The sequence below is a fragment of the Rhincodon typus genome, chromosome 21, assembly GCF_021869965.1.
Source record: "Rhincodon typus isolate 14 chromosome 21, sRhiTyp1.1, whole genome shotgun sequence".
Classification (NCBI taxonomy): domain Eukaryota; kingdom Metazoa; phylum Chordata; class Chondrichthyes; order Orectolobiformes; family Rhincodontidae; genus Rhincodon; species Rhincodon typus.
The window spans coordinates 49,842,001-49,864,196 of record NC_063352.1 but is presented as its reverse complement, the minus strand read 5'-3'; the positions used below and the strand labels follow the sequence as shown (position 1 = coordinate 49,864,196).

General features: G+C 39.2%; 1 protein-coding gene across 5 annotated transcripts in view; it reads left to right on the top strand.

The window, feature by feature from the left end:
* The window catches only part of ttyh3a (tweety family member 3a), a 237,293-nt gene extending 215,785 nt beyond the window's left edge, over positions 1-21,508 (top strand). The window contains exons 12-15 of one of the 5 annotated variants that reach the window (XM_048609583.1): positions 3,873-4,052; positions 5,204-5,279; positions 10,571-10,679; positions 21,019-21,508. In XM_048609583.1, the coding sequence (XP_048465540.1) occupies positions 3,873-4,052; positions 5,204-5,279; positions 10,571-10,657 (343 nt within the window). In that variant the 3' untranslated portion in view covers positions 10,658-10,679; positions 21,019-21,508. Of the gene's footprint in view, positions 1-3,869; positions 4,053-5,203; positions 5,280-5,748; positions 5,850-10,570; positions 10,680-21,018 lie in introns of all 5 variants that reach the window. The other 4 variants (XM_048609582.1, XM_048609586.1, XM_048609585.1 and 1 more) reach the window with 4 other exon arrangements.
* The last annotated feature ends 688 nt before the right edge of the window (positions 21,509-22,196 follow it).

Sequence of the window (22,196 nt, the reverse complement as noted above, 5' to 3'; positions counted from 1 at the left end):
TTCTTTACAGTGTTCAATTTACAAATAACATACTACCAAACAGTTTTATTTCATTATGATTTACATATATGCATTATCACATCTCAAATTGTCTAACATATTTAGAAATATTTAGTGCTCAATTCAATCCTGCCCTTTTGATCTAGATGAGTACATTATTCAATACTATACTTTGCACACTGGTAAACTGGATCTTACCACTTTGCTTTATGTTAACTGGATGTTTCAAAATTTATATAATCTGATGTCAGCTTGGGCAAGAAAGTAGCATTGTACTTGCTGTGCAAGCTATTGTATAATTAGTTGGTTAGTTCAGTTGGCTGGACAACTGGTTTGTTATGCAGAGTGACACTAACAGTGTGAGTTCAATTCTCACTGAGGTTACCATGCCGGACCCCTCTCCTCAACCTCTCCCCTCACATGAGGCATCGTAACCCTCCGGTTATACTCACCACCAGTCATGTCTCTCAAATGAGAGGGCAGCCCTATAATCCTACAGGGCTATGGTGACATTACCCTTTTTCTTTATTCTGTAATGTTTCACCCTATTAGTCCCAAACTCCATGTAGATAACCTTTTGAGAACCAACAGATAATGTCATTCAACTGAACTGAACAGAAAAAAAATTTTTAAATGTGAGACTAATCATTAAGGAGTTATGATGAACATGGAAAAAAGAACCTATTTGGCTGCAGTCTGCTGTATTGTACTAGTGTTCAGATTACATCCTGTGTGCCATATGCAGACCTAACCTCTGACAGCTCCGATGTATTTCACATTTATTATCTTATTTCTTTTCTGTTCAAAATTTGCACGCCTAGAGATTTACACAAGACCCTTTACAGTATAGTTGGCTGATAAATCTAAATCGGCAAATTAATGGGAACATTCAGTTTTTTTTAACATGGCCTGCAAGATTCCACGACATTCAGCCTGCAAAGACCCAAAGCTTTCACGTTGCTGCAGTGACACATTGACTGTTGTGTGGTGAAGCATCAGCAGTGCTGTTGCACCCTCTAGTGGTAAACCGCACAGTATTTATGTTTGGAACCTATGCAGAATATTCAGGTTCTTATGGTGCAATGATAATATCCCTACCTCTGCATCAGGGGACCTGGGTTCAAGTCCCACCTGCTCCAGAGGTGTCATAACATCTCTGAATATAACTATTTGAAAATATCTCTACAGGATATCATCATAGAATCCCACCAGTGTGGAAACAGGCTATTCAGTTCCACAAGCCCACACTCACGAGCATCCCTCCCAGACACTTCTCCCCCCCTACTCTGTTCCTGTAACCTGCATTTGCCATGGCCAATCCACCTAACCTACACATCCCTGGACACTATGGGCAATTTAGCATGGCCAGTCCACCGAACCTGCACATCTTTGGACCATGGGAGGAAACCCAGAGAAAACCCACGCGGACACGGGGAGAATGTGCAAACTGCACACAGACTGTCGCCTGAGGGTGGAATTGAACTCGGGTCCCTGGCACTGTGAGGCAGCAGTGCTAACCACTGAGCCACCAGCCCACCCTTAGGGCAGGGCTTTCTGCTTCTTCCTGAAAAAAGGTCTGAACCCACTCCATCCACCACTACCCTCCTCTGCCTGGCTGAGCTTGTCCTCCCTTTGAACAACTTTTCCTTTAACTCCAACTTTCTTCAGGTCAGGGATGTGGCCATGGATGCCCACATGGGCCCCAGTTATGCCTGTCTATGAGGAACAATCATGGTTTCAGTCCTGCTCTGACCTTGCTACATCAATGACATCATCAGCTCTGCTTCTTCCTTTCATCCGTAACTGGAAAAATTTCTCATTTTTGCTTCCAATTTCCATCCTGCCCTCACCTTCACCTGGCCTATCTCTTACTCTTCCCTTGTGTTCCTCCATTTCTGGAGATAGGTTGGCCACCAATATCCACTATGAGCCCACCAACTCCCACAGTTACCTTGAATATACATCGTCACACCCTGCTTCCTGTAATGATTCTTTCCATTCACCTAGTTTCTCTGTCGCATCTGTTCTGATGATGCCAGCTTCTACAAAGGGGCCTCCAAAATGTCTGCCTTCTTCCTCAACTGAGGATTGCCCAGCACCATGGTTGACAGGACCCTCAATTTGTCTGACCTGCCTCCTGCACTTCGACCCTCACCCCTTCCCCTTCCTTTCTAAAAAAGCAATAGGGTGGTCCCCCTTGTCCTCATCTACCTTCTCTCCGGCATCCACATCCAACAGATTGACATGCTGCCATTTCTGCCACCTCCAGCAGGATGCCACCACCAGACACACAGAAGTTTCCTCTTCCTTGTCAACCTTCCACTGGCCCCTTTAGGACACCCTAGTCCACTCCTGATCGACTCCCAATGACTCCCCACACCCTTTCAGTAGCTTCCCATGAAATCACAGAAGGTACAAAACCTGCCTGTTTACTTCCTCTCTTCTCACTATCCAAGGCCCCAGACACACCTTCCACTTAATCTAGTCCACTACATTTACTGCTCACAATGTGTTCTCCTCTACATTGGGGAGACAGAACACAGACTAGGTGACTGTTTTGCAGAAACCTATGTTTCGTCCGCAAAAAAGACCCTGAGCTTCAACATCCCACCTTGTTCCCTGGCCAACATCTCTGTCTCAAGCTTACTCCAATGAAGTTCAGTGCAAGCTGGAAGAAGAGCACCTCATTCTCCACTTGAGAATCCTACAGCCTTCTGGACTCAATATCATGTTCAACAGTTTCAGGTCTTGAGCATCTTATTCCATGTCCTAGCCCCAAACTCCACACATCAGACTTTATCATCACATGCGCTGCTACCTCAAATGACCCTTTGTTAGCCACTAATTCACTAATTGTCCCCATTTGCAGCTTTTCATTCTCCCAGGCAGCCTTTACCCATTCCTCTGTCGGCTCAACTTTCTCTCCGGCCGGCTGTCTGTCTGTCTCTCCCTCTCTCTCTCTATACGTTCCATTGACTTCTCACTCATCTCCCTCTATGCCACCCTTTGAGAGAGTGCATTTTCCAGATCATCCTGATTTACAAATTTTAAAATAAGGCTCATCGCCTGAGGTTCTTTGGCCCCACCTCTTTGTCTGTGTCTTCTGGTTATTGACCCTTATGCAACCGATAATTTCTCCTTATCAAAGCTCTTTAATATTTTGAACATATCTATCACCTATCTCTCTCACCTACTTTGCTCTGAGAATGCCACCAATTTCTGTAGTCTGTCCATGTAACTGAAATCTTTCATCTTTGGTACAGTTCTGTTTAATCTTCTCTGCAATCCATCTAGGATCTAATTTTTTTTTGTCAGCCTCTCAACTTTCCTAGTCATCTTTCAAAATCTTGTCAGGTCATTTCAGGACTCTGTTCCAGTGTCACTTTTAAACTGATACCATTTACTGTGCCACGTATGAAATACCATATATTCTCAATTAAAAGTCAAATTTATTTGATCAGTTCTTTAGGCCAAGAATCAGGGTTCAAAAGCACACAGTTCACCTGCTCTTGGACCAGTTGAGTTCCTTAAAGTGAGCAATAATGGCTTCCTCTGTTATTGCTGGTATTTTACCAGCAGCAGGGTTCCCATGCCAATTGGTGAGGCTGCCATGGCATTTATGGCATTGGGGAGGGATCCCTCCTGTTCCGACACTCTGTAACCAGTGGAGCCCCATGTGAGTTACCCCTGCCTGCCCTGCTGATCAGAGACTGTTCTTCACCTTGCTGAGGCTCTTTTTCCCTGTCAAAATGGTGCGAAATGTACACCAGAATGAATATGTTAAATCCAAGAAATTTGTATGGAAGCATTAATTTAAATAAAAGTGCCACGTCTGATGTTGATGTTGTTTGGATTTCCCTTTCTGAAAGTAGTCATGTTGATGATGATGGAGATGAGGATATTGTGAGCCCACAAGGAAACCGCCAACAGCATGACAACCTGTACAGAGTTCACATGCCTAGCCTGTACAGCTGTGGGAGTAGTTTTGGTAGTGAGACCAGTATTCCTGCTGCAGCACATACAGTCAGCAATGCTCCTGTTACAGAATACATGTAAGTGACAGAATCACCTCCTCTTCTAGTTCCTGTATGCCATTTTGCTTTTCCCTTCCTTCTGCCTCAAATTAAACTGACATTTTGAAACCAAAGTGAGACGTGTTAAATTATGTATTTGTTTTCCTATTTATTTTGTAACCGGTTTATAAGAATGTTAAATTATAATCCTTAGAGTCATGTTGAGGTGGGAACCCAAATTAGCTATCTAAGTGTTTTTTTTTAATTTACTGTCACTGATCTGACAATTTATTAAAAGAAGTGATAACTTTACTAGGTGATGTTTAAGTAGATTGGAATTCCTTGCGTTTCCATCTGAATTTTTTTCCCCAGTTTGAAACGTCAATGATATCTATTTTTGAAGAGGTGCAAACTGAGGTGCCAGAGTGTAACTTGTAGTTATCATGGAGCCATGACTTATCTGGATTCTGGCCTAAAGTAAAATCTGCTTTTTTGCTGCCTTTCAAAAATCAACCATAATGATTTCCGTTCTGAGTAGCAGTGCCTCTTTTATTGTAAATTGTTTCAAGAAAGTAATTGGTCCATGGAAATCACAGCTTTAAATACAAACTTCATTGTAAATGTTTTAACTCCGGTACAATAATTTGAAGGTTAAGATGTGTACTTTTTAACATATATAGCTTCAGAGTGTCTCCAAGACAGTTTAATATTGCATCCTGCTGTTTTCTCGATCATAGATCATAGAATCCCTACAGTGTGGAAACAGGCCCTTCGGCCCAACAAGTCTACACCGACTCTCAGAGCATCCCGCCCAGACCCACCCCCTATAACCCACCTAATCTGCACATCCCTGAATACTACGGGCAATTTAGCATGGCCACCAAATGTGATTAGAGTAGCTTTGGAAAGAGAGAGACTACACAAAAGCCTTCTAAACCTGCAAATTCGTAGGTGTTTTCTTAAGAAAGTAAATTTTAGAAGTGTTTATTATTTTGTCGTATAAAATGAAGAAGTGCTGTGTACAGAATTGTTTTCCTAAATCTCTTGTGCCTTTTTCTATATAATATGGATATTCAAATAAAGTAGGGTGACTTAAATTCCATTAAGATCAATTTACTTAGACTGTATCCAGTACATGTTTAATTATGAAACAAATGTAACTGTTCTGTTTTTCTTCTTTAATTAAACAGGAGCCAGAACACAACTTACCAGAATCCCCGTTGTGAGAACACACCTCTGATTGGCAGAGAATCTCCTCCTCCCTCTGTAAGTTAATATACCTCTTTACTTTCACACTGAAAGTAGATTTAAGCCTGATTTAAAATTAGTCCAAAGCATTAGAAAACTATAATTTGCTGTACAGTAGACTTGACCAATGAAATATCTTTTTAAAAAAGGAATACTTGTTCACCTAGAATTTTTAAATGACACTAATACCATCACTTTATGCATTTGCATAGTATCCTGGTGCTGGAAGAAGTACACTGCAGATTTTTGAAGAGTGTGGTGCATTAGAGCTTGTAGTATACTCTAACAAAGGGTTTTCATGTTGCACAAATTTCCTATATTAGAACAAGCATATAAATGAAGCACCATTCGTCAAAAATTTGTCACATAGTTATTAGAGATGGTAGGATAACGCAAAATCTGACTACACTAGCCCCTTGCTATAACATTGTCTAGTGTGCCACAACCTGTCCGATAACGCATATTCCTTATGGCTCCCTCTCTATAGGGGAACCATATAAAAGACTATCTCCAACACACTCGTCAGTATAGCGAGCTTTTTGTGTGACTGCAAAAGACAACTTTATAGAGAGGGTCTAGTGTGTACTGGTAAGTGGTGTTTTATCTTGCCAAGTTTAATTAATTAGTTTTCTATTTTAAGTTTGACTATTGATGATTTGCATATGACTTCAGTTTAATCCTTTGAGTACAGGGTAGTATTTTGCACCATTCAAGTGCTTAAAATTCCAGCAAAATGTCCAAATTTAAATCAGTGTGCATTGCTTGATAGGATTTTAATTATTGATCAGGATATTTTAAAGGTGCAGAATAGATAAAGGTCTTAAAGGATTGAAATGTCAAAGGAAAGAGTGAGAAATGCTGCACAGATGATGGCAGTCAAAAGTTACTATCTCTTTGCTTTCAAAATCCACTTGTGTATTTATTTGTATTAATAATTAATAAAACAATAAATAATGGTATGTATTATTTACAGTAATTTCTATATTGATGAATTGCTGTATGAAGATTATCAGGATAGCGTATTGTTAAATTTAACAATATGGGGATCAACATTTATCTAATTCAGTTTTTGCATTTAAAAGGATATGATGCAACCTTTTTGAAGTGAAAAAAACAACAAAAGTTTGAATTGACAACACACCATTGATTGGAAAGAAGTATTAGGATATCCTAATTTAGAATGTATTTTGACACTATTTTCTATTTAAATTTTATTTCTTTCTGTTTGGCTGAGAGTTTTTAATAACTCCCCTTCCAATTTCTGTACTGTTTTTGCAAAGGTTTATGGTCTTTATGTAGAATCCTTAGAAAGAGGGATTTCATGATCTTTTTATGCAGAAAGAGAGCATTTGACCCATCAAGTCTGCACCAATATTCCAGTGAGCACCCCACCTCCTTGTGGGGTTTTTACCATTGCTTCACCCACCTAACCTGCATGTCCCTGGACACTATGGGGCATTTTTTTTTTAGCATGGCCAATCCACCTAACCTTTGGACAGTGGAAGGATACCACAGAGGACCAGCAGGAAACCCATGCAGACACTGGGAGAACATGCAAACTCCACACAGTCACTCACGGCTAGAATCAAACCCAGGTGTGAGGGAGCAGTGCTAACCACTGTGCTGCTGTGCTGCCCTGTGTATATATTAGACATAAGCTCTTGCAACTCTTGGGAATATCTGGCAAATAAAGACTACCCAAATGTCTTGACATGGCTTTAGAACCTTTCCTATATTAATTAGAATTGATCTCAAAACAGCCAACAATCAGATTCAGCTACTTTTTTATAGTAACACATGGTTCAAGTATATTTTTAGAGTGAGTTCATTTGCTAAGACTGCAAATTGTTATTTAGTTTAGTTTATCTAAGCGATTAACTGGAGTTTGCTTTCCACACTATGAAGTTGTCCTATTGTAAATCAGAAGTAGGCAATAATCTGACAGTGAAGATTCATCTTGGAAATCATGATCATTATATGACTGAACTTGACATTGGGCTTGAGAAGAAATGAAAGTCACAAACCAGGATTTTAAATTTCAGTGAGGCAGAAGGGATGAGACATTACCTGGGCTTAAGCTGTTAGTTCGTAAACCTAAATTCAGATATTAGGAAGCATGCATATGAAAGGCTAGTAGGTATACCTGAAAGGCAACATGTCTACTTGTGAAACATTATTGAAAAAATGGTCAACAACTGAGTATTAAAGACAATATCACTCTAGGAGAAAGTCTCCCACAAATGCAAGGGAATTCATGAATTAGAAAAGGGACGCCAAACAGACACTCACAATATCATGAGGTGTAAAAATATGAATATTAAAAGCAACTTACAAAAGAAAGCAAAGCTAACCTGATTTTTTTTGATAAAGCTGAAAGCACTGAGAGAGAGTGCGGTAGTGGAGAAAATAATTGAGATTATAATTAACGGCAGGCATGTTAAATGAATAGTTTGTTTCCGCTTTTATAGTGGGAGAGGAAAACAAATTACCGGTGGAATAAAACACCTAAAAAGGAAGGAATTTGGTGAATTTAGTATAAACTTTTAACATGGGAGTGGTGTAATATTAGGACTCAAGGCAAACAATTCTCCAGGTTGTGATGGTTTCCACCCCAAGATACTATTGATAAGGAAATTACAGCTCTATTACAATTATCAAGATATCTCTAGTTTTGTTAATAGTACTAGATTGGAAAATTGTAACCATCATATTATTTAAGATGGAAAGCATGTCAGTAGTTGAGACATTACTGGAATTAGTCTTACCAACGTGAGAGTGATTGAGAACTTGGGTATGAATAAATAAATCAGAGTATCAGCTTGGATTTTTGAAGGGCAGATGGTGTCTGCTTAATTAAATCGATTTCTTTTGTGAAGATAATCATCAGCACACTAGCTAGGGACAAGGCTGTGTGGATTTCTAGAAAGAAACTTCGAAGAGTAGGCGCGGGTATAGGCCATTCAGGCCTTTGAATCTTAACCGCATTTCGGTATGATCATGACTGATTATCCAACTCTGTGTTCTGTTCCTGCTTTCTCCACATACCCTTTGATTCCTTTAGCCATTGAACAGTATCTGACTCCTTTTTGAAAATATTGGCCTCAACTGCTTTCTGTGACAAGGGATTCCACAAGCTCACCACTCTGAGTGAGAAAAAAATTATTCTTGTCTCAGTCTTAAATGGCTTACCTTATGTTCCTCATGCTGTGACTCCTGGTCCGGAGACACCAGTCATCTTGAAGATCCTACCTGCATATGTCCTGTATAAACCTGTCAGAATTTTATAGGCTTATATGAGATCCTTATTCTTCTAAACTCCTGTGAATATAGGAGCAGAATTAGGTCATTTGGCTCATCGAGTCAGCTTCACCATTTGATCATGGCTGATCTGTTTCTCAACTCCATTCTCCTGCCTTCTTCCCTTAACCCTTGATCCCTAATCAAGAACCTACCTATCACTGTCTTAAATACATTCAATGACTTGGCCCCCACAGCTGTCAGCTGCAATGAGTTCTACAGATTCACCACCCTCTGGCTGAAAAAATTCCTCCTCATCTCAGTTTTGAGGAGTTGTTCCTTCACTCTGAGGTTGTCTCTTTTGGTCCTAGTCTCTCCTACTAGTGGAAACATCTTCTCCACATCCACTGTATCTAGTCCTCTCAGTGTTCTGTAAGCTGTAATGAGACATCAACCACTGCCTATCGCCCACATCCTTCTAAACTCCATTGAGTACAGACCAAGAGTCCTCAACCCCTCTTCATATGACAAGCCGTTCATCCCTGGGATCATTCCTGTGGACCCGCACCAAGGTCAGCATTTCCATCCTTCGATATGGAGCCCAGAATTGCTCGCAATATTCCAAATGACCAAAGTCTTACACAGCCTCAGCAGTACATTTCTGTTTTTCTATTCTAGTCCTCTTTAAATGAATACTAACAGTGTATTTGCCTTCCTAACTGCCAATTGAACCTGCATGTTAACCTTAAGAGAATCCTGAGCTAGGATTCTGAAGCCCCTTTATGCTTTAGATTTCCAAAGCCTTTCCCTGTTTTGAAAATAGTCTATGCCTCTTCTTCCTTCCAAAGTGCATAATCTCACACTTTCTCATTGTATTCTATCTGCCACTTCTTTGCCACTCTCCTAGCCTGTCGAAGTCCTTCTACAGCCTCCTCGCTTCCACAACATCACCCAGCCCTCCACCTATGTTTGTGTCATCTGCAAATTTAGCAACATTGTCCTCAGTCCCTTCATCAGATCATTAATGTATAATGTGAATAACTGTGGTCCCAACACTGACCCCTGTATAACTCCACTAGTCACTGACTGCAATCCTGAAAATGTCCTCTTTATTCCCTCTCTGTGCCTTCTGTCAAGCCATTTTTGAGTGAAATTAGGAAACGCAGACAGGATAGTTTAAATCTACAATATACTCTCCCCAAAAGACTGAAAATGCTGAACAAATTGAAATTTTAAAATCTACAGTGATAGTTATTTCTTGAGTCTCAAGTCATATGGTAGATAAATGGAATTGAGGTAGAGATCAGCAGTGTTCTTATTAACTGGCAAAACAAGATTGAGGGTTAAATGGCCTCATAATCCAAGCAAAGTTTTACATATGCACATGGATCCCAATTGAAATATAAATTTAGTCACTGAATGTGCCAGATGTTTAGTTTTGAAAACTAAACTAATGACTGTCTCCAGTAAGCATGTGTGTCAGTTTGAGTTTTTCACTTCTTTGCTTTTTAAAAATTGTACTTTCATTGTTGTATCAATTGCCTTTATTGGTGGTCTAATGCAGGATAAGCCTGAGATTTTTTAAACTAAGGATTCTTTTGAATATCAATCTTTTGTGGTCTAAATAACTACTTTCAGAAACAAAGCATATTTTGTGCCATTTTACAAAAATCACTTTCATGAAAAACAAAACATTTTAGAGTCTTAATCACAATTTCTCTAAATTAAAAAAATTCTGGCTGTGATCTGTTTAGGGCTGTGGTGCATAATTCTACAGTTCTCAAAGGTTAAAGTTTGCTTGTTTCAGAATTAATGTGGAGTATTACATTAAGTTAAGAGAAACAGGAGTGGGCTTGGTTTGCTGAGTTTTTCATGCTATTATGTTGATTGAGATATTCATAACATGAAAAAGTTTTTATAAGTTGTGGTGCTCCCAGTTGTTCCTGATTTCCCCCCTCCTCTCCTGGGAATGTTCCTGGGTGTTTTGTGGATTTATTCTCCCCTTTACACTTGCTTGCACTGGATTTCTCTTTTGAGGCTCCCCTGTATTTCTCTCTCTTGCAATGCTACAGCTGTATTTGGCTGCTCTGGACAATGGTAGCCATCTGAGCTGGCAGCCAAAGAACCGCAACAGTGTGAGAACGAACTCTTACTGGTAAAGAAGGCAGCAAACCAGAACAGGTACTGAAATATGGCTTTTTATCCCATTCCCTACTGCTTTAAGTTTTTTTTAAGTATTCAACCTTGCTAAATATTATTTTGAATGAGCAACTCTTCCCCCACTTCTGATTCTCAAAAGTAGCACCTTTCAGCCAGCACACCATTTTAAGTGGACACTGGAGCATTGCTTTGTTGCTCCATTCCATATAGCTTCTGATTCTCTTTCAAATATATGTTTCGCTAAATAGCGCAGAAGAATAAACATTACAATGCATTTTATATCTTATGTCACTGTTGCTTTTAGCTGTCAAAATGACACCTTGCTGAATAGCATGGATAAGCAATGGAGCAAGGCTCCAGATCCCATTCATTAGTAGGGATGTCACAGTAGAGATTTTGATATGATGCATTGGTATGGAAAACATATCCTTGCCATTTTGAAAATTCATGGTTAGCATCCACAGGAAGACCATAACATTCTGTTAAAATTTGCTTCTTTTTTCATCAGATCAAATGGATTAGTGCAAATACTGTTGACTTTGTACTATCCTTGTACACATTATTTCAATATCTTTACCAAAGTTTTTAACTTACCAGTTGGATCAATATCAGAAATATATTTAACCTCTGAACATCTGTCTTGTAACATTTTGGGTTTTTTTTTAAAGAACCCCTCTAACTCCTTTCGGTAAAGGTAAGATTACATGATGAGTGTGTTATTTATTTCAAAGAAATTTTTAAAAGATCATTAATTTATGGTACCAATTATGTGACATCCCTGTTATATGCTTGTATGCACACCAAGGAATGCAGAGAATGTAGGTGGCCACTGAAGCATAGCTTGAACACTTGAGCACTGTGATAACCTTTTGTTGCACCAGAATTATTTTAATTTTATAATTTTTTTTAGCTTGCTCAGAAAATGCTATAAAATGTTTTGTTTCCATGTTTTTCTAATTGTGATTTGTGAAAATGCAAAATTTTGACAGTGGAAACATAATGGTATCGCTATTATTTCAAAGGAACTTCAAATTTTTAGGTGTTGTTTCTTCACTAACAGTGGTTCTGGTTTCCCAGAATAAATCCTGTACTGCACATGTTTTTAATTCATTCAAGGGATGAGGGTGTCGCTGGCTAGGCCAGCATTTATTGCCCAGAGGGCAATAGTTAAGAGATAAATTGCTGTGGTCTGGAGTCACACGTAGGCCAGACCAGGTAAGGATGGCAGTTTCCTTGCTGAAAGCTTGGAATGATCTGGGTTTAGGGTGCGAGGGGCATGTCTGGAATGATCCGGGTTTAAGGTGCGAGGGGCAAGGCTTAAAGGTGATGTACGAGGCAAATTTTTTTACACAGAGGGTGGTGGGTGCCTGGAACTCGCTGCCGGGGCAGATAGTGACTTTTAAAGGGCATCTTGACAAATAAATATATGAATAGGATAGGAATAGAGGGATACGGTCCCCGGAAGTGTAGGGGGTTTTAGTTGTGATGGGCAGCATGTCATTGCAGGCTTGGAAGGCCAAAGGGCCTGTTCCTGTACTGTAATTTGCTTGTTCTTTGTTCTTTGAAAAAACATTAGTAATGTGTTTTTCTGACAATCAACAATAGACTGGTCATTATTAGACTCTTAATTCCAGATTTTTTTTGTTGCATTCAACTTCTACATGGCAGGATTTGAACCTGGTCCGCAGAACATTACCTGGGTCTCTGGATTAACAGACCAGCAATAATACCACTAATCCCTCGTCTTCCCCCGAATGGTGTTCCAAATGGAAATTGAGATTTGCTTTGTCATCTTTAAGACTAAAATTCACGCCTTTATATAAATTGTATTGATGCAAAATCTTCTATGCTAAACAAAATGTGGGTATGGTTTATACATCAACTAAATTATAGTGCCCACTGGAATATGTTCCTGTTGCCTTCTGCTTAACGTGTAAGGGAAATGCACAAAATGTAGCAATTAATAAATATCACTACTTCTGTTGCACTTAGTTTACAATACTTACTTGCTTAATCAGCCTAAAAAGTCATTGAGATATAGCATTTTTTATTACGTAGTCAAATAATTAAGAGAAGGATTTTATTGCTGATTTTATTTTCCTTTTAACATTGGGAAGTTTGAAAAGGATTTAAAATATATTAATTATATTGAATAATGAAGCAACTTGAACATATATTAAAATAAAAATCTGATCCGTAGCCACTTTATTGAGTGCAAGTCTGAAGATTATGCTGGGATGATGGACAGACTCCACTTGAAAGTTTTGGATTAGGATATATGCTTTGGTCGAGGCTGCAGAAAATAGCAACAGAAATTATCACTGAAGGAAGTTAAGATGCATTAGCCACAGTGCAGTGCAGAAAAAAAAAGCATGAAGTGGAATCTTGCTTGAGATTTGTTGAATAGCTCATTCAACTCCAGTGTTACGGCGCAGAAGGAGATCTATTGTCATTGTACCGGCTCACCAAATAGGCATCATGACTCCCTGCCATTCTCCTCCCTTTACCACATGCCCTTGCATATTGTTTCTACTTAAATAATCATTCCATGCCTTCTTGAATCCCTCAATGAAACCTGCTTCCACCACACTTTTAGGCAGTATATTCCAGATCTGAAGGATACTTGTATGAAAAAGTTCTTTCTCACATGACATTTACTTCTTTTGCAAATCTGTGCCCTCATGTTCTTGATTCTTTTATAAACGACAATATTTCTCTGTATCTGCTCTATCCATTCTTGAAAACTTCTTTCAGATCTCCTGTAACCACTTTTTTTCCAAGGAGAACAGCTTCTCCAATCTATGTTCATTCCTGAACATTCTTGTCCTTGGAACCATTTGTGTAAATCTGTTCTGCATGCTCTTGATCATTCACAGCCTTCCTATAAGTGTGGCACCGTGAAGTGTACAAAGTGCTCCAATTGAGGTCCACCAAGTTAAGTTAACCTCACCTCCTTCCTCTTGTGCTCTGTGCCCTTATTAATAAAGCTGAGGATACTGAATGTTTTACTAAGTGCTGTCTTCACCTGCCCTGCCATCTTCAGTGATCTGTGCACATATACACCCAGGTCAGTCTGCCTGTGCACCCCCCTTAGAATTGAACCCCTTATTCTATGTTGTCTATCCATGTTCTTCCAAACACAAGGCATCGTCTGTTACTTTTCTGTATTAGATGACATTTGCCAGCTATCCATCAACTCCACTATCTTTTGAAGTTCTACATTGTCCATTTCATTATCATCTACAAACTTGGAAATTGTCCCCTGCCCACCAAGATCTAGATCATTAGTGTATGTTCAGAGAAGCATGGGTGTTCATACTGATCCCTGGGGAATATGATAAAAGAAATCTGACCAGGAGTAAGCCATTCAGCCCCTCAAGCCTGCCTGCTAATCAACAAGGTCATTACTGATTTGCCTCCAGTCTCAACTGCTCTTTTTCTCGAGCTCCGCTTAGCCCTTTAACCCATACTAATTTAAAATATGTCTATCACCTTAAGTTTATTCAGCATACCAGTGTCCACTACACTCTGATGTGGTGGATTCTACAGATTGACAACCCTTTGAGAGATGTAATTCCTCCTCCCCTCTGTTTTAAATCTGCCAAGCTATAGCCTAAAACTATGACCTCTTATTCTAGATTGTCTCCCCTTATGGAGCGTCCACTTGATATTTATATTGTCAATCCCCTTCAGCATATTGTATATCTCAATTAGATATTCTCTCATTCTTCTCAACTCAGACGAAGGTTTTGAATGATCTGGAATGCAGTGCCTGAAACGATGGTGAAAACCGATTCAGTGGTAACTTACAAACGGGAACTTCTGGATAATGGGGAATGGACAGGAGAATGGGTCTAGTTGAATAACTTTTTCCAAGAGCTAGCGCAAACAGTGCCAAATGGATTCCTATGTTATATCACCCTATGACTCACAACTACTTTCAAAACAATAACTGTACTATTCCTTTTTCACATTGCCTTTCGATTGAATCATTAAACAGCTGCCCTCCCAATCACCTCCAGGAAGACCAGGAGTAAATGTGAGTAAATCCTATCCCTAAGAATCTTATCTAGTAATTTTCCTATCACCGATGTAAGGCTCACCAGCCTATAATTTTCAGATTATTCCTGTTGCCCTTCTTAAAGAGAGGAAAACATTGGCTATTCTCCAGTCGTCTGGGACCTCATCTGTGAGTGAAGGGGGTACAGAGATCTCTGTCAAGGCCCCAGCAATTTCCTCCCTTGCCTCCTTCAGTATCCTGGAATAGATCCCATCAGATCCTGAGGACTTAACTAACTTAATGTTTTTCAAGACACCCAACACACTCTTCCCCTTAGTATCAACATGCCCTAGAATATCAACATACTCCTCCCTGATCTTACCATCATCCATGTCCTTCTCCTTGGTGAAATCCAATGCGAAGTACTCATTAAGGACCTCACCCACTACATTCAGTACCATGCATAAATTCCCTCTTTCATTTTCTTGAGTGGATTTACCCTTTCCATCACTACCCTCTTGCTCCTAATATACATATAAAATGCCTTGGGATTCTTCTTAATCTTACTTGCCCAAGACATTTCGTGGCCCCTTTTAGCCCTCCTGATCCTTGTTGAAGTTCTTTTGCTGGTTCCTTTATATTCATCAAGCACTATTCTGATTTCAGTTTTCTAAACCTTACATACGCTTCCTTCTCCTTTTTGACTAACTTTCAATATCTCTTGTTATTCAGTGTTCCTGGAACTTTCCATCTTTACCTTTCATCCTCACAGGAACATACTTGTCCGGAGCTCTGATCAACTTCTCACAGGAGCATGCAGGTGATAGAGTCATACAGTACGGAAACAGACTCTTCGGTCCAACTATAATCCCAAAATAAACTAGTCCCACCTGCCTGCTCCTGGCTCATATCCCTCCAGATCTTTCCTATTCATGTACTTATCCAAATGTCTTTTAAATGTTGTAATTGTACTTGTCCTAAACTCTGATCAACAGTTAGTTCCTGAGGAACAGTCAAAAGTATGAAATACATAATCTTTTCAACACCCCATACTTTGTACCACCCAGGCCTCTACACCAATATGAGATCCCAGAAACTGACTTGCACCCCTCCACGGTTCTGGCATGATCCAATCTCTCGCTCCCCACCCTGCCCTCCTGGTTCCTTATTCTGACTTGCGCCCTCTCAGGACCCTAACATCACACTTGCATTATAGACTTAATGTTTGACAGCAGCTGTCAAATTGGCTGTCAAGATCTTTGTTTCAAAATATGGCAGCTGACTGCTATGAAAAAGAGATGTGGTTTGCCTTCTTCTAACAGTTTTATACTACAAAAGAACTGTCAGAATGGTATGGCTCCTACCCATCTGATGTCTGAGGGAGACCTGAGCAGAATCTTGTCTTGGAAATGCAGAGCTCTTCTTTAATAGAGTGTCAATCTGTGCAAAATTAGAAAATCTGGCCCAAGCTGCTAAATGACAGCCATTGAATTGGCCCAGCTGTAGTTTTCTATGGACCTGAGTTCAGTGCACTCTGAGACATCCAGAAGCCTGCAAACAAGCAATATCTCTTCCCATTTCTCTCTCTCTGCAAAAAAATACAAAGCTTGAAGACAGTTAAAAAGAAACTTATCATGCAAGAAAAGACACAGGTCCATCAATCAGCTACTGACTTGAAGATTAACCATCACTCTGCAGACAACATCATGGCACCATCACAAAAGAAATCCAAAGAGCTGTGAGAAGTAACTTATCCTCATGTCTGGATTTTGATCTATAGAGTTTATGTCGGTATTATTCCACCCATCATATTTGTGTCAATTGTTTGTCTTATTCATGCATGACTGTGTTTGGGGATTTTAAAGGGGGTTTAAGGGCATTTGCATTAACTCAGTCAGCATGCAGAATGGCTGTCTGTCGGGCCCCATTACTTTCTTTACTATATTGATAGAGATTTGTAATGGTATGGAGTCTTTGAATTCCATGAGAAGAATTACTTCTAAGATTTTCATAAATTGAATGCCCACTGCTCAAAAATAAGCTGCTTAAGATATTCAAATTCCTTGTTTCCTTCTTAAGCAGCCCCTTGAGCCAAAGGCTTTCACTCTGGAGTGTGGGTCCGAAGGTGACTAAGCAGCCTGGATGCTGGGTCTGCAAACCCTGCCACAGGTGTGGGGCATGTGGTGGCTGCTGAAGTGGGTGAATGGGATGCTCAGGTTTTCACACACTCCTTCTGCTGTTTGCACTTAGCCTTCACTTTGAACCTGTTAGAGATGCTTATAATGTGTGGCATTTTATTGTGAATGCTGCTTCCCCAGTTTGGTTCATCTTGGGGTATAGATTCCTATGAGTTGGTTGGGATATATTTCTTTTCAGGGAGGCATTTGACATCCTTGAAGAGTTTTCTCTGACCTCCTGTCAACTGCTTGCTTTAATTAAGCGTTAATGAAGGGAGAGAGCTTGTGGAATCTTGTGTCAGGCTTGTGGACCGTGTGCAACTGATTGTCCATAACCAGAGCCCTGATGCTGTGAATGTTGGCCTGAGAGAGGACATTGATATTGGAGTGAGTATCCTGCCAATGGATTTGCAGTATTTTGCAGAGGTATCGTTGGTGATACTTCTCAAGTGATTCAAGGTCCCTTCTTTGCACAGAAAGGTGGGTATCACTGCTGCCTTGTAGACCATAAGCTTGATGGCATCCAAGTTCCAGGTATAGTCAGTCAGGCTGTTTCCTGAATGTCTGGACTTCCTATCAGTACAGCTTTGTAACTGGCTGGTACACCCTTTTGTTGCCTCATGGCTGGTTAAAGTTGCCTCAGGAGGGAAAAAGTAAATTTTGAGAGTTTTTCCTTTTAGCTTATTCTGTTGGACTGGCTACTTTAACTACTATGCTGACTGTTGTTTGAAAGAGGTAAAGAAGACATTCATCTCCTCTTCAGACTTGCGGATTAAATGGGCGAACTTCAATACTTCGGCCCTTAAATCTGATGTTCCCTCAACAATGCCTCCTTCAGTGGGCATATTGGGATTCTCCCCTTCAGCTTGAGCTGCTTCAATTTAAACTCCATTTCACTTACCCTTTCCTAGACGTCTGTACTCTTTTCGACATTCTTAGCTACCTCTTTCCTTTCTGTGTATTGGAATTTCAGTTCTAATCTCTGCTGTTGTAATGTTTGTCTGTTTCTGTTTCCCTGGTTTTTGGGCAGAATTCCACCTCCATGTGTCAAACTACACCTTTTAATTCTTATAAGGACACTGTCTTAACTTCTCAGATCTTATCCCAACTTGTTCAATGAAAGTATTGATGTCAAATATTAGTACTAAAGATCCAAGAGAACCTTTTGTATTTGTCTAATAGCTACTGAAGGAACACTTTACTTTCCCCATTCCAATTCTATTCTTGATCTATGGGAATTCTCCCAGACTCCAAGCAATTTAGTACCTGGTCATCCTGAGAAAAATGATAAGAACATAGGAAATAGAATTGAGACTTTCCTTTGGTCTCTGTGGCAAGGAATATCAAAGATTCACAACTTTTGAGAGAAGATATTCCTCCTCATTTCCGTCTTAAATCGACACCCCTTAATTCTGGTCAAAGACTCCCCCATGAGAGGAAACATACTGTCAACATTTACCATGTCCTTAAGATTTCTATGTTTCAATGAGATCAGCCCTCATTCTTCTAATTTCCAATGAGTAGAGTCCCAATCTGTTTAGCCTTTGTTCATAAGATAGTCTGTCTGTACCAAGGATCATCCTAGTGAACTTTCTCTGAGCTGTTTCCAATGAAATAATATATTTTCTTAAATAAGGGGATTACAGCTGCTCGCAGTATTGCAGATGTGGTCTCATCAGCACCTTGTACAGCTGCAGTAAGACTTCCCTACTCTTCTACTCCAACAACCTTAAAGTAAGGGATCATTCCACGAGCCTTTCAGATTCCCTGTTGCACCTCCTGTGCTTGCTTTGTGTTTCGTGCACAGGTGCCTTTAAGTCCCTTTTGTGTTGCAGCTTTCTGCAGATTTTTTTCTGTGTTCGAATAATACTGTTCTTTTGTTCTCCCTTCCAAACTGAACATCTTCCCACATTATACACTATTTGCCAATTTTTTGCCCACTTCCTTCACTTAGCAATGAAAGATGTGATGTCAAGTGAGTGGTTGCACTGCAAAGTTGAGAGGAATTAGTATCTCGCATAAAGGACAGTAAAAGAAGGTGGAATTTTGAATCCTGTGTGTACCTTTGAAGTTTAAGATTTAATCTGGAGGTCAAGCTGGATTTACTGGTTCTTGAGTGCAGTCAACAATAGCACATGTAATTATTTAATAGTTTTCAGCTGTCCGTTGCTGTCTCTCTGTGATTGTTCCTTTGGGAACTGAGTCAGAATCTTCACAAAAGAGAAGGTGAAGTAGAGATCGCAGCTTTGCATTTACTAATTTCCAGAAACTCATGGAACCACTCTTGAAATGCTAATTCAAGTATGTATTTCCAAGACTGATTTTCAATATTAATCTATCTATAACAGCTATGGTCAAATGTCTGGTACTTTGAATTTGTCAATGTCTTCCTACAATTGTAATAATTTATGATGGCTTGACTCCATCCCACTACTCCCCAGCATCATTTTTTTATTCTGTCCTTCAATTTGGAATGTTGAGAATTTCAGCCATTTTGCCTTGTCTCAATTCAATTTCTAACAGTTCCGGTAGGTTGAAATTCATCTTCAAAATATAGGTATATTGTGACATCTGTCTTATTGAAATATGTTTCAATTAAAATAAATCTCTTTGAAACCTTTTTATTGTGGAAGAAAGCTTGTTGAAAAGCCCAATGAGAATGTAATAGTGAATGGCTCCTGGTACTGAGAAATTTGTTAAATTTGTAAACCCAAATAACCTTGTCTGAATTCTGACTGTTGGATTAAGGAAATTGTTTTGTGATGCTGATTTTATTTAATCTTCCTATCTGCATTCTGTGCTCTTCTTCCTACCTTTTCTGAAAACCGAACCAAAGTCTTCATTTAGTATCTCTGACTGGTTTGTCCACCAAATCAAGTCTTTTGTAGAAAGGACACTCAAGTTGTTCCTGTGTAAAACACTGAGCATTACCAAAGAAAATTATAACTGTGAGCATTTTCTCCTTGAAATGTCATGCTGCCACATTTTAAGCTTGTACGAAGTTGAGTTCTTTCCCTGCTTAATACCGGAATGTTGGCATTGCAAGTGATTCGTTTTGGGAGTATAGTATTTGCTGGAATTTGCTAAGTGGATCTTGTGACCCCAAGTGTAACACAATTAGTAATGCTGGTGTGACAACGGATAACCTTTGTAAGACATTGAATTCATTACACACAAGTCAATACTCGTTAGTAAGGTCATTGATCTAAGTCAGAATTCATTTGTCTATTTTTATCAGTTCTTTCACACTGATTTCACCAGTTTATAGTCAGTGTCATTTCTAGTTATATTGGTATAAGTGGTAAGTTCTACTTACAACGTCCACGTATAATTATTCGGTCTTGAATTGCATTGGAGAAACCTCCAGTTCTGTATCATCATAATTATTTAATTTTTAGTTTGTTGTATTGAATAATTAGGAGTAAACTGCACTGTAATAATTTGAAGCACTTTGCCTTAACCACAGTTTCTCTGTCAAGTTCTTTACTTCCAGTTGTTATTCCCACAGTTCTTTGATCATTTTTTAAACACTACATTCGGTGAGTTATAATTACCATAGCAAATGTCAGTTTACAGCTTTTCAGTGTGGAGAATCACTAGAGTAATCCTTTTTTTTTGGTTCTCTATGTTTAATGGAATGACACGTTTTGGAACAATGTCTTCTACATGTTGAATCTTTTTATTTTGTCTGTAACTCAGGGTAGTCTGTGCTTGTTTTGTGCTTATGAGAAAATTAATTACCAACTTGTTCTACTTCCTTTCTAAAGCAGACTTTTACCACACTCTTGGTACAATTACTGCCTTTCACTGCCCATTGTAATGAGTACAGTGACACTAAGTACACAACTACATGTGGCTGAGGGTTTTCGCTTCACAAAGCTTTTAACTGATTATATGACAGTCTCCTGGTTGCATCTGTCGTTATCTTCAATCATCTATGAAGATTGCTGTCTGCAAATCTAATGAGGTGAATGTGGATGTTATGGCCAGCCATTGTCATGGGGGTCAAGGCAAGGTTCAGAATAATGCTTCAGAGAGGCTGGGTCCTTATTTCTTTGAATTGTTCTAATTTGCAAACATGAAATAGAGAATTGAGGGAATTTTTATAAAGATGATATAATGTGCATCAGATTTACACAGTATTTAATATCCTGCTAACTTGAACTCTCCTATTTTCTCTTAGTACTCGAACAGCATGAGAGCCAAATACCTCGCCACAAACAGGCCTGAAACCAACAGCATCCACTAAGACTTGAGGAGAAAAGGAAAAAACTGGAACTTCTGCATGTCCAATGCCACTAATACAGTTATACTAACTTAATGAGAACAGCACTATTCTATCAGTTGTACAGCAAAAGTAGATTAGTGGTTACTAAGAATGAATAATTTTGCCAAACTAAATTATGGTAAGACTGCATGGGAGATGTGTACCATCAGATTTGTAGATGCTGCACAACCTTATCAGTCCCAATATTACATTTTACATCATTCCAGTTTGCTTCAATTTAAAGTGTTCTCACTTCTACATTGCAACAGGGATGCCAGGATATGTAGGTGCACCAGTCTATCACCATGAACAAAACCACAATAAAATGTGTCAGGTTGTTTTCACATTGTAATAATTGTAAAGTGCACCAAATTGCTGTAGATCAATAAACTATAATTCAGAACAAGGCAATGTTTGTATTTATCTGGATGAGTTCACAAGAGGGTATGCCAACGTATTATCCAGGGGCAGTGATGATACTAATCGTTTGTGTTTGCCAAAAGCGCAAAGTATTGTGGCATCCCTAAGATTTTGAGAAACAGAGAAATGTGGAGAGACATTACAGAATTCATGGTGAAGCCTGTGGTCTTTTAAGTTTGATGTGGTTGTAACATTACTTTTAACCACTTTTAAGTTGAATATAAAGGGGGTGATACCTGTGAAGAGAGTATATATTGCCACAGAAATTTGTGTAAAATATTGGGAAAATGCACTAAATCACCTCTGAAAGCCAGCAAATGTAGGTCACTGATCAATGATCAATGATCAATAACCAACATGGTTAATCCAGTTTTTGTTATCATTGAAAATGCATGTCTTCTGGAATAGAAACTGCTTCTAAATCTTTGGAAAAAATCACATCAGAAAATTTTCAGTCCTGGCGAGTACATGTTTTCAGTATTTCTTGATGAGTATTTTAATCTGTTGCACATAAGATCCTTCCAGTACTTTTTTTTTTCTATTTTGATTTTTTTTTTAATTGTATTGCAGTAGACACAATACCTGTAGTTTAGCTACCATTTTGTTATAGTTGTATTTAAGGTGCAATTTCGTGTGCTTTTCGTGCGCACAGGCATTTTTATATATCAGTTTAT